This window comes from Embiotoca jacksoni, unplaced genomic scaffold (genome assembly GCF_022577435.1).
Source record: "Embiotoca jacksoni isolate LCO1_2020_lvr unplaced genomic scaffold, fEmbJac1.0.p SCAF_4, whole genome shotgun sequence".
NCBI lineage: Eukaryota > Metazoa > Chordata > Actinopteri > Embiotocidae > Embiotoca > Embiotoca jacksoni.
The window spans coordinates 10423218-10436360 of record NW_027185392.1 but is presented as its reverse complement, the minus strand read 5'-3'; the positions used below and the strand labels follow the sequence as shown (position 1 = coordinate 10436360).

Sequence of the window (13143 nt, the reverse complement as noted above, 5' to 3'; positions counted from 1 at the left end):
GCTCATAACTGATACCTTCTAATAGCAGACTAACATTTAAACTTCTGAATTCAAAGCTTATTTACAACATACCTTAATGTTGATTGTTACCTTGGTTATTTTCACACTTAAAACTATTTTTTTAATGAAATTTAGAAAGAAGAGTTGACACATAATCTTTGGAGAACGTATTCTCTACGTATACATGCATTGAGACCTTAAAAAACTATTTATTACGTGCACTGTGTCTGTGTACCTACCTGCTCTGGTTGTCATCTTGGTTGCAGTTGTTTCCCCTAAATCTAATTTTTTTTTATTCTAAAAAAGCAGGTGAGCATAGAGAACTAGAAAATGGAAAACAACCTGGCAGTTTAGGGTGCACATGTTTTGTGGAGGGGCAGTAAATCATTTTCCAGGTGAAGAAAACCGTTTTGCACAGGCAATCCGGTATTTTCTCCTGGACGTGCATATTTGTCAATTCAGTAATTGAATAATACGGTATAGAATAAGGTATAGCCTCTGCATATCTATTCCCAAATTTCAAACATTTGAAAAAACATTCAGAACAAATCGATTTGACAAAGAGAACATTTTGTTTAAGGATTATAAAATGAGTAAAACGTTATATCAGGCAATATGTTTGTTCTTCCATGAAAGATCCCAGATCATCCCCAATAAAAGAGGAAGAAGCCCTCCCTCTTTCCTCTCAGTGCTAAAAGTATATAATCCTCCTTCTCTCAAAATACACGGTTTAATGCCTCCACCGCCTGGGAAAAGCAGATGATACTGCTGGCTGCATACTGAATTGGTGTTTTCGTTCAATGGGCACAAGGTGGCGCTGTTACTTTTGCTGACAACATTCAACAAGTCTTGTGAAGCAGCTGCTGTACTTTACAGGAGGGGTGTTCTCTACAATCTTGCAGAACAATGCAGTTAATTCTGGTCTGCAAGTGTTTCACTTGTCAAGATCTGTGCTATTGTGTGTTATTTGACTGCTAATTAGCTGGGTGTTATAACTATCATGCAGCTGATGAGGACAAGATGGGGAGGCAAAAGTGTTACCCAAACTCTTGCACTTAAAAAAAACTTCCACCTCATAGTTACCTTTCATAATGTATTGTAAAGGTAATTTTATTTTGAAATAACCCTTTCATTTAGGCTGACAACAGTGGACTTAGAGAAACTTGAGTTTGAAAAATTTGTATGCCTTCTTATAGCTTAATCATTTAATTAATAGACCGTTTTTTTTAATGTCGTGACGCGGTCATATCTGTAGCATTTTTCACAACTAGTAAAATAAATAGGAAACTAGAAACCAGTTTTAAGTGATGCACTATGCGAGGAACAAGAGGAGGACAGAAAACGATCCCCTGCACACACCGCGGCTCTTATTGTCTGAACAGTGAAAACTGCGAGTCAGTTTCTGTAATTTTACAGCTTCCACTGAACTACATGATCGTATCAGGTGTCGCTCTCATGGAGATCAATTTGCTCCTATTGCTCCCTCTCTTCTCTCTCTCCTTAGTTATAATCTGCGTTTCTCCGCGCGTCAGTCTTCTGACGCGCCACCAGTGGACGTCGTTGTTCCGCACTGGTGTCACCCCTCAAGATGAGCTGATCTAAAGCGAGATCAGACCCGCGCGCGCGCGAGAGAGAGAGAGAGAGGGGGGGGGGGGGAGGGAGGGAGTGCGAAAAGAGTGACTGAGCGAGAGAGAGAGGGAGAGGGAAGAGAGTGACTGAGCGAGAGAGAGGGAGAGAGAGAGAGATTTTGAAAAGACCGGCAGGAGGAGTGGGACTTGCTATAAGGACACGAGCGACTCTTAAATCCACCCGCTCCTCTATCTTTACGCAGGAGATTGGAAGAAACAAACAACAAAACGGGAGGAGCTGTGATTGGCGCTTGATAGAGAAAAGTCGCCTACATTTGCCAGTCTATTTACAATATTAAATTATTCTCAGGTAAAGTGAGCTTTAAAGGATTTATTAACAAAACCTGACTTGCTTTTGCTGTGCGTGAATGTTACTTTTACATCACTTATCCCATATTTTTGTTTAAGATGAGGCGTTTGCAGACAGACTAAATTCATATCTTACAGTGTCATCACCTAAATGTAACACTCTCTCTTTCTCCTCTAGCGACAGAGACACTTGGAGACAGACGGATCCACAATGATAAGGACTGTGGATGTTGTGCTGACTGTGCTGCTTGCCGTGTCCCTGTCGTGCCGGAGCGCCTTTGGCGGCTACGGGATGAGCCTGTTCGCAGCGCAGACCTCTCCCCCGGACCCCTGCTACGACGAGCACGGCAACCCGCGCCGCTGCATCCCGGACTTCGTCAACTCCGCCTTCGGGAAGGAAGTGAAAGTGTCCAGCACCTGCGGCAAGACGCCGAGCCGCTACTGCGTGGTGACATCTACGGATAAGGGAGACGAGAGAACCAGGAACTGTAACACTTGCGACGCCTCGGACCCCAAGAAGTATCACCCACCGGCGTACCTAACTGATCTCAACAACCCTCACAACCTTACCTGCTGGCAGTCCGAGAACTTCATCCAGTACCCGCAAAATGTCACTCTGACTCTGTCCCTCGGCAAGAAGTTTGAGGTCACCTATGTGAGCCTGCAGTTCTGCTCACCTCGACCTGAATCCATGGCTATTTACAAGTCTATGGACTACGGTAAAACTTGGGTACCCTTTCAGTTCTACTCTACCCAGTGCAGGAAGATGTACAACAAGCCCAACAGAGCCGTTATCACAAAGCAGAACGAGCAGGAAGCCGTGTGCACGGACTCCCACACCGACATGTACCCTCTGACCGGCGGGCTCATCGCTTTCAGCACACTGGACGGCAGACCGTCTGCGCACGACTTTGACAACTCCCCGGTGCTGCAGGACTGGGTAACAGCCACTGACATCAAAGTCATCTTCAGCCGGTTGCACACTTTCGGCGACGAGAACGAGGACGACTCCGAGCTGGCCCGGGACTCTTACTTTTACGCCGTGTCGGACCTGCAGGTCGGAGGGAGATGCAAATGCAACGGACACGCATCTCGCTGCGTAAAGGACCGGGATGGGAGTCTGGTGTGTGAGTGTAAGCACAACACCGCCGGGCCGGAATGCGACAGGTGCAAACCTTTTCACTACGACAGACCGTGGCAGAGAGCCACAGCCAGGGAGGCCAACGAATGTGTTGGTAAGTCCGTCCACTCCTCTCCGTCCCGGTGGTATGATGAGGAGCAGAGTTACTTTCATGCAGGATGAATTTTATTTGTGTTGGCTGGACGAGCTGATTTTGACACAAAGTGCCGGCAAAGTGTCAAATTTGATTATTATAGAAAAAGGAAGATCCGCGTTTGTCAATGCAGATTTTGAACATTCAAAAATATTCATTTGATTATTTTTCAATATAGTAATAGTAATAATAATAATGATAGTAAAAAATATGGTTATATTTTGTGACTAATCTGCACCAAATTTGTATTTAATTCAAATCAGTTGAACTCTCCCTTTAAACAGAACCGCAGCAAAGACACCTTTTTTTACGTGCACCAGAATAGAACCGAGTTCTGCCCTATGTAACATGAAAATGCAATTTGAAAGTCCGTTTAACTTGTTGCAGGCAATAATGGAGGCTTTTAAACCGCCTCAAACGGGGCCGCTGAGCCTCATCATCCATACCAACATTTCTCATAGCTCGACTTGACCGCTGCAATAAAGCGATGGCTTTTAATTTATTTGAAGGACCCTGCCAAAAGTCACCACAGTGGAAACTGAGCACAGATTTTTTAATTATCACATAACTATCTTCCACATCAAAATCGAGCGTGAAACGACATTTTAAAATATCAACTCTTAAAAGTCGATTAAAAATATCGATTTATCATTATAGATTATTACAGTTTATTTTATATGAAAATAATTATAGCGCGTGTTCATTATCGCAAATTGGAATAATTAAATTAGATTTTGGTACTGCATTAACAATGTGATTTGAAAAATAATGTGGAAATTCTTTGATTTTGGTTAATGTCGTAATTATTAGGCTTTTATCTTTATTCATTTAGAGTAATTTTTGAAGTAAAGAAAGAATTACTAAAAAAAAAAAAAAAAACAGCCGCAGAAAATGAAGTTTTTTAAATATCTGTAACTAGACAGTATTTTCAATCCTAAAAAGAAACAGGTGAAAAAACAGCAGAAAAAAAACAACCTCTGATCATATCTGTGCTCCTGCTCTTTGTGTTTCAGAGCCAACATGTTTTATCAGCTGCTGCGTGATCAAAGTGATTAAAGTTACAGTAGTAGTTGTGTTTTATTACAACCTGGCAGAGATATAAGAGCTTGTAGATTACAGATACTACTGAATGCATCTCCACTGGCTTCTGTCAGTTCAAGTGCTAGACTGGAGATGCAGGTAAGAAAAGCTTCTGAGCTCTGAACTTGTGAAAAGTAATTGGAAGATTGTTCATATGGATTAATACAAATATTGATTTACATACCCTAAACAGTCCAATTTTGGAAAGCATGCTTTTAGTGTGAGTTTTATCAAAAGTTGAAACAGGATCTATTTCACTATTTACTCTTAGGCCTTGGCTTTGCAAGAAATTCTTGTCTGGCTCTTTTTGTTGTCAGATCTTTTTTTTTTTTTTTTTGAATTATTGGATAAAAAAAAGTGTTCAAATCACATAGCTTGTAAAATAGCAGAGATTTGCAGTACAAAGTGATGTTTGTGCAGCTCTTGCTGATGAGGTGTACGGCATGTAGGATGACGAGTTCCTGCCAAAGAATGAAAAGGACAGGCAGCAGAGAGATGTTTGATGATAGGCGCTGAAACTAAAACTTCAGACTGACTCCTCACAAACATAGAAAGACACATTCAACACAACTCACATCCTTATATTTTCCATTCAGCCGTTGGTCTTCAGGGAAAGGGGCTCTATATTGTTTGACAGTCTCAGTACACGTCAGCCACTGTGACACATAGCAGCTGTTTAAGAGGTTTTTGTTTGCTGCTGTTGTCCATTTCTTAAAGCTTGGAGACATTCTCGGTGGCAGATGTGAACATGCTGCTAAATCAACAGAAGCGGTTTTGTGGAAAAGTCTACATACTGTACATACCGCAGGACTCTTGAGAAAGCCAGTGTGTTCAAGAGAGCATGTAAAACCCATGTAAAAGGTGTTTTTACTCGTTAAAGCGTGGTTATTATGAGCCAGTCTGAAAGTTTTTTTGTGTTTCGTTTTTTTAATGGAGGACTCTATTGAATGATTTTTTTTTCTCCTTATTATTCAGTTTTTAAATTTTCACTTGTATCCCTTTGTAAAATAAGTTGCATTTAATATTTGATACTTTTAAAAACAATTTTTCAAAAGTATAGTTCAAATATTTTTACAGACAGAGGAGGCAGAATCAATTTTTTTAGCACTGATGAAATTGTCCACACCCCTCAATTTCCCTGTTTATATGAAAGTATCTTATTTTTTTTTTTAAAAAGACAAATTAGCCATCATCATTAATAAAGACTGCTCAGGTGAAAGAGCAACACTGAGACAATACACAAATAATCCAATCCCTGGCAATTTTATATTTCTTATGAAAGTATTTCAAAGTATTTCTGGAGTTCACAGCTTTTAAATATCAGTATGTTCTATAGTGATACATGTATGTTGCTGGAGAAAAGAACGACCTCTGACTTATAAATTCAATTTAATTTAACCAGATTCATTTACACTTTATTATTTTTTATCAATCTAGCAAACAAATAATGAATACTGTTACATTGCATCCCTCATGTCGGTATTTCACTTCACTGGAGAGAAGAAGGAATTACACCTCTGTGAAGGGTAGTGAACAATGAAGGTGTGTTAGATTCACTGGGAGAACTTTAGTGGCCGACATCCGAGAGTCGTCATCGTCACTGGCCACAATGTAGCGATCACCATAGTGTTTCTGTGTGCGATCAAAAGGTGTGGTGCTGTAACCGATGTGCAAGAGTGACTCCTCCAATATTCATTGATTCTCACCAAAAGAAAAAAAAAAAAAAAAAAAGAATAAAGAGCACAAGGCACATTTGAACACACAGGTCTGCCTTCATTTTTATCTCAGTGCACTTTGCTGATTAATTTCATCAGGATCTTCAAGGAAGCTCATGCACTCCTGTGAGTGCATCTTGATCCATTTGGCTTATTGACCCTCCGCAGCCAAGGAGAAGCTTCTATTGCAATGAGTTCAATAAGCAGCACCACAGACCTGTTTCAGTCTCAGTGTAGAGGTGTTGATGTGAGAAAGGAACTGATGGAGAAGTATGGAAGCACCATCACCTGTCACGATACTCCTCTAAGCTTTGTAGGTTAAAATATGAGCTCCTTCACAGAAATCCCACTCAACTCCTCTTACAGTGACACTGTTTCAGCTTACTGTGATGAGAAACGGCTACAGTCACAGATGGTTCTCCGCAGAAAATTTCTTTCAATGCAAATGAACTGTAACTGTAATTTTTATCCCGCAGTCACAGTTTCCGCGTTTGTACAGTTTACTGTATGCGCTGGGTGACAAAAAAAGAAGAGGAGAAAATGTGTTGAATAATTCAGGAAGATTAGAAAGACAGCTTGAAGGCATGCAGAATGAGGGGGACCGGCAGTGTCCGCACAGAGAAGCAGGGCCAGAGGGAGGGGCTGGAGATGGAGCAGGATGACAATAGCGAAAATGAAAGAGATGGACTTTGAGTGAGAGAGCGGGAGTGTGATGAAGGAAATGTGTGAGGGAGACAGAGACAGTTAAAAATAAGAGCAACAAAGTGACAGTTTTATGGCCTGTTGCTCAGCTGAGTATTTTGACAATTGTCCAGCCGCTCTTCATCAGGTGCAATGCAAAGGCTGTTGTGATCGGAGGAAACTTTTTTTCCACTCCTAAAGCCAAAGTTTAGTTTCAAATTAGACAATTTATGATGAAACTGGTTCATCATATGTGAGTCTACTTAAAATCACATTAAGTTTCCCAGATTGAAAACTTCTACTTTATGATAGATAATGTTCAAAATCTTTCATTGGTATGAAATTTTAGTGTCTTTGTTTAGGAAAAAAAAGGTGACTCAGAGGAGTGTATTAATATTCATGAAGACTCTTCTCTCATGGTGGCTAGAAAGTAATTAAACACTCTTTAGAGATTATTGTAAGAAAACCTGAAACTAAAGTGAGGGGGACAAAAGCAGAAGTGTGAAAGGTGAGAGGGATGTGCACCATCGCCACCAGTGGAAATTACACCCATGTCTTTATCCCAACATCATCTGGATGATTTGAAAACGATCTGCTGCTTGTTTTGTCCCCCTTTATCAAACTCTACACTACAAAAAGCACAAAGTACACTCAAATGTTCCCAGGTGCTGCTCAGAGGCAACTGACTGACAGAAGCAAACATGCGGTGTAGGAGAGTTGATATGGTTGGTTTGATACACATTAAAATAATTGAGTTTTAAAGCCACAACCACTTACACAGAAGAAAAAAAATATTTTAAGATGTTTTTGTGCCTCGTGATTGTGGGTAAAAGAAATCTGACATCAAAATTGTGCCGAAAAGGTCTTCTGAGTGCAAAATGTTCACTCAAACATGCGTTAATGCTTAAAAAACAGCTGTTCCCACTCTTTTGTTCGGTGGAGTATTTTTTCTTATTTGCATGGATTAGTGCCCAAACCTTAATGAGGTTTAAGATCATTCCTAAAGCAACAACAGGGGAGTGTGACAGCTAGCAAGGGTGCACCAGATTTCCAGCAAAGACAATCAGCAATGTAAATTGTTTCCCTAAATAAACCAGAACACAGTTCAGCCATCAGACATGTTTCCATCCAGCACTTTGAATGAGGGCATGTTTATATGTTCTCTCTGTCAGGTGTTGATGAATATTTTGTGAAATTACAAAAACGATCAAACATGTTTGAGTTGCTTACTTGGTTTCTTTGTTTCGATGTTTAGTTATGTTTTTCCACCAGTCAGACGTCTATCATTATGTATGTTTGTGCATGAGAAGTGATGGTTATCATTTAAAATGCATCAAGTTAGCTGGACTTCAGAGATGTCCTGCAGGGCTTCCCTCAGATGTTTCCTCGCTGTGTTGTTTGTTTGGTACCATTCACACTGAAAGTCTGGTTAATGTTTAAACAACTCACCGTGCACTTTTATAAACCGGCATCCTTCATCTTCAAAGGCGCTGGCAGGATGCATTGTTAGTCCCAGTCACCGCAAACAGAGCTGGGAATAAACTGACATTGTTGCTTTGCACTTTGCACTGTCCGACTATTCCACACCTTCGCTGCATCACTCACCTCTTTTTCCTGACACGCACGCACGGGCAGGCGTGCACATATGCACACACACTCACAGATTTCTTCAGGTCTTCAGTCGCCAGTTCAAACAGGGGGGAATGGCCTCTCTCTCACTTCAAGAACCTCTTTCCATGAGCTCTTATCAGTGTTTATGACTCGTTTTGTAAACCACTGCAAAAATACGTCGTGCTCAGTCCAGACGAGTGGCTCGCCCTTCTGTTTTAGATTCTGAGACCTGCTGTATCTCTCACAGAGACAGAAACATGGCCAACAAGCCAGCACATACTGTAAGCAAGGCTAATGGTACGGTATATCAAGAGCTGTAACTAAACACTAAAAAAAAGACAGCCAAAAGAGAATCACACAGACACACACACAAATGCCGTGAGAGAGCAGCAATAATGAAAACCTCTTTCCAGCATGTATGTTCAAAGGAGACTCCAGGTCTGCAGGCGTGTGCTGAAGTGTCCATATGTAGCCAAATAGTCCTGTTGTCAGATGTGTGTGTGTGTGTGTGTGTGTGTGTGTGTGTGTGTGTGTGTGTGTGTGTGTGTGTGTGTGTGTGTGTGTGTGTGTGCGTGCGTGCATGCGTGTATGTGTGTGTGTGTGTGTGTGTGTGTATATAAAAGGTTCGGGTTAGAGGCAAGTCACACCGCTCAATGCTAATTTTACTGAGAATCTATGCCAGGCATTTAAAAGCTATTGCATCTGAAATTTCAAGACTTGGACGTGTGAAGTTTGATCCTTGGTCAAAATTCACAGCTGTGAAGTGCTGTGAAAGTGCTGGAGCTACAACTATGAAACAATAGGTGGTTAGATGGTAAGAAATTGCTTCAGGTCTATCTGATCATATATACATAGTCTTCTGTCTGTTGTTGGTTGACGTCCGGTAGTTCATTCAAAACGTAACAATGTTCAAGTGAAATAAACTGGCCGCTGCAGCTTATAGGATGAAAATGTAGATGTATTTGGGATATAAAGGGGCTGTGTAGGATTTAGTGGCTTCTAGTGGTGAGGTGGCAGATTGCAATCAAGTAAACACCCGCACTTCACCCTCCCTGTCGAAGCTCGCAAAATACATGAAAGGCCCTTTTTAGAGCGATCGCTTATTTTGCCTGTTTTGGGCTGCCGTAGAAATACAGATTGCGAGCTCGGTGGAAGAGGACCCGCTTCCTGTGTGGATATAAAAGGCTCCTTCCAAGGTAACAAAGCCACAATTCTTAGTTTCAGTTGATTATACACTAAACATAATTAGGAATATTTCATTACATTTCTACCAATGCATCCCCTTTAATCTTCCACACTGAACCTTTCAGAATGATTCTGACTGTAGGCCTCAGAATTATATTGAAGTATTTGAATGAAGCAATAATGATAATTCAATAAAACCATTAAATTCAAAGGACTTTACTAAAACTGCTACTTTGGGCACTTTTGGAACCAGTGACTACACAATCCCCTGGAGTGAGATCATTCCTAACAGCAGTAATTGTGCCTCAAATGGAGGCAATAGATGTGACAAATAATGTAGATACTGTTGAGTATGTAGCAGCATGGGAGATCTTGAAGCTATTAATGTCAGTGCTTGGCAACAGCCCTTTTATGCTGGAATTTTGGAGCTAGTTGTTTCTTGTCATGAGGCCTATTCAAGAAGCAGCTCAGTTTTGATTGAATTCCAGTTTAGCACAGATAATAAATTCTGACAGGCCTTTGAAGAGTGGAAATTAGTTTATATCCAAAAATGCCTGCGCACAGAGCGTGTGTGTCTGTGTTTGTGCTGAGAAAGAAATACAAGGAATCATAAACAAAACCCAAAATACATCTGTAACTGTCTTTTACTAGAATTTGCTGCATGTTCTCCAGTATTAGGCTCAAGTGGAAAAAGATAATTTTCATTACAATCGATTTTTCTGCCTTTGACGAGCTTCAGGTCGCAATGCTTGCGGTAATGGAAACTGCTCAGTTGTCAGAAAAGACAAAAATCTGTTCTCGAATTTCACAGCCTGTGTATCTGTTGTTCAGTTCAGGGTCCTTTGGGCAAAGTGAACATTTCTACGGCTGTGGTTTTGTTTCATTGCTCCAGCTACGACACATAATGCAACACAGATCCGTGCTCACAGTGCGAGTCCGCTTCTTTAGCCAGTGTCAGTGTGCATGTGTGTGCGCATGCAGGTCTGTGTGCACACGCTCGTACCAGAAATGGAAGCTCAGTCTTGTTTTTGAGAAACGGTTTGGTAGGAAGCCATACTGCCTCTGAAAGAAAGCCATATTGCGTTACTCTGTTGGCTTCTGGCCTGCACTCACTTCCTCGTGTCACCCTTAAAGGAGTTTGAACTTAACATGGACTGTGGCTGCTTTATGACAACATCCAACCAGGTCAGAAAATCTGATTATAACCCTTATTATTATCATCGTCATGCTGTTTATTAATCAGAATTCAATCTACTGCATACCTGTGGATGACACATGCAATGTGTGTGTATTTTCTTGCACTTAAAATGTTTCTATTCAATCTGTGTCACTCTCCTCCAGCAGCTGGTGATAATTGATCCGGCCGATGAGATCCAAAACTATCTTTTGCCTTTTCTTTCCATCCTCCAATCACAGCACTCTACTTATTCAATATAGGCTGCACCCTGCAGAGCTCACATACACACTTCAGTACCATGTTTTTATGCTGTCAGGTATGTTCCGAAGAGAAAAATCTGGAGGTTCTGCAAATGTCCACTAAAGATTTTCAGCAATTTGATTAATCATTTTCGAACCACAAGCATGAAGTAGGTTTTCTTTACAGCGGTGACAGCTGTTTCATTATTTTTACTGGAAGAAGGGCTCTTCGACAGCTCAATCATGGCAGGTCGCCTTAGGTGCAAAAAGTTAAATGCATTACAAATTTAGTATTCAAACCTGACTCGGGTGGCTCCCAAACATCTGCAAAAGTGCTGAATAAGAGACAAGAGGGACACAGACAACTCCAGGATTTTCACACACTTACACACACACTTGTATGCACAGTATACACACTACTCAGCGGGTTGCTCCTCATGTCGCTCCCAGCGACATAAGACAAAATTCTCCTCTCAGTGTCTGTTCATACCTGTCTCTGTTGTGCGCCAGTAACCTGTTTATATTTTTGTGAATCCCTGTTTGCGTTTTTTGACATATCTTTCTTCTCTGGCAGCAGGCCTAGACATCATACAGTTGTTTCTCCTGTAGTGTGCGTGTGTGTGTGCGTGTGTGCGCGTGCGTGCGCGCGCGTGCGTGCGTGTGTGTGTGTGTGCGCGTGTGTGTGTGTGTGCGCGTGTGTGTGTGTGTGTGTGTGTGTGTGTGTGTGTAAGAGAAAAAGAATGAGAAAGTGAAGCGATTTTGTGTGTGTCTGTTAAGTCTGCCAGTGGGTGTTTATGCAAACAGCAATTCTGTCCAGGATGAGAGCAGCTATTCAGCGCCTGGGGAGACGTCTGTTAATGAATTAATTGGTGACTTGATGCCATAGTGAAAGCTTGTCTTAGCCGAGGGAGGATTTCTGTGTGCTGTGGGTTTGGCATGCACCACAGCGTAAGTGTGTGTGTTTTAAAGGGGATGAAGAGAGAGAGAGAGAGAGAGGGAGAGAGAGTTTGTGTGTAACGGAAAGGTTTGGTTCTAGCGGGCACAAATGATTAGGGGTAATTAAAACCCACGCCAGACAATATCAGCCTGTGTTCACACATCAGACACAAGACACTCCAGCACCTCACTCAGCAGCTCTATGAGTCACAACCTGCCTGTCTTTCCAAAACATCCTCATACCTAAATGACAAAACAGATTCCCAAAATAACATATATTCTTCGTGCCCTCTGTAGGACCAGATGACCATGTCCTTATAAAATGACAGAATACCTCATACTTAATGACCACTGAACAGTACTTGCAACAGGTGTACCAGACCTTAGTCATCATGGTAGCATGGTTAGATTTACGCAACAAAACTGCTCAGTTAAGTTTAGAAAAATGATCATGGTGTTGGTTAAAATAAGTACCTTTTCTAAGTGTGGAGTTTTGAGGACATTAACCAATATTATTAAGAGTATGACAACGCCACCTTAGAAATTTCAACGAAAGAATAAGTTTTGCCCCACACGGTATCAAGAACTCAGAAGGCATTCAGGTTCGTTATACTGATGCGCAGGAGATGTGGTTCCATTCCAAACAAATATTCTTTATTAATGACTACATTAATATTCAACATAGTGGTTCGATAAAATATCATTTTAAGCACTAACTACGAATAAAGGAGCTTTAATCTATACAATTATTTAAAGAGATGTTCAGGGCTGCAGCTTACCAGTGGAGGTGAAAAAGAGAGGAGGCACCCCGATCACACACACGGACACACACACACACACACACACACACACACACACACACACACACACACACACACACACACACACACACACACACACAGGTGAGGGTTCAGAACCAGGGGTTCACCAAACCACACAGCACACGAAGGGAGACACCAACACCACCACCTTAGGCCCTGCAGCTCCTAAAAAGACAGGGAACAGAAATAACAAGGCTCCACTTAACAAAGAAAAATAAGAAAAGGAGAAAAGAACACACACTTAGCTGTTGAAAAGGTGTGCCGGTCTGCAACTTAATATAAACCACAAAATAAACTACACAAAGCAATATTAACTCAATTAAACTAAATATTCTTTGAAATGAATATAATGTTACTTGCCAGGATTAATCAGCCAGATAAACTTCCAATCAGAACAAAAATTAAACTGAAAGGAAATAAACCTGTGGCTATAAATCAGGAACACAATAGAAAACAAAACGGAAACCAAATGGATCACGTTAGCTGA

General features: G+C 41.2%; 1 protein-coding gene across 1 annotated transcript in view; it reads left to right on the top strand.

Moving 5' to 3' along the window:
- Positions 1–1717: 1717 nt before the first annotated feature.
- The window catches only part of ntn1a (netrin 1a), a 61222-nt gene continuing 49796 nt past the window's right edge, over positions 1718–13143 (top strand). The window contains exons 1-2 of the mRNA XM_069167555.1: positions 1718–1938; positions 2116–3172. Of these exons, the coding sequence (XP_069023656.1) occupies positions 2149–3172 (1024 nt within the window). The 5' untranslated portion in view covers positions 1718–1938; positions 2116–2148. The remainder of the gene's footprint in view (positions 1939–2115; positions 3173–13143) is intronic.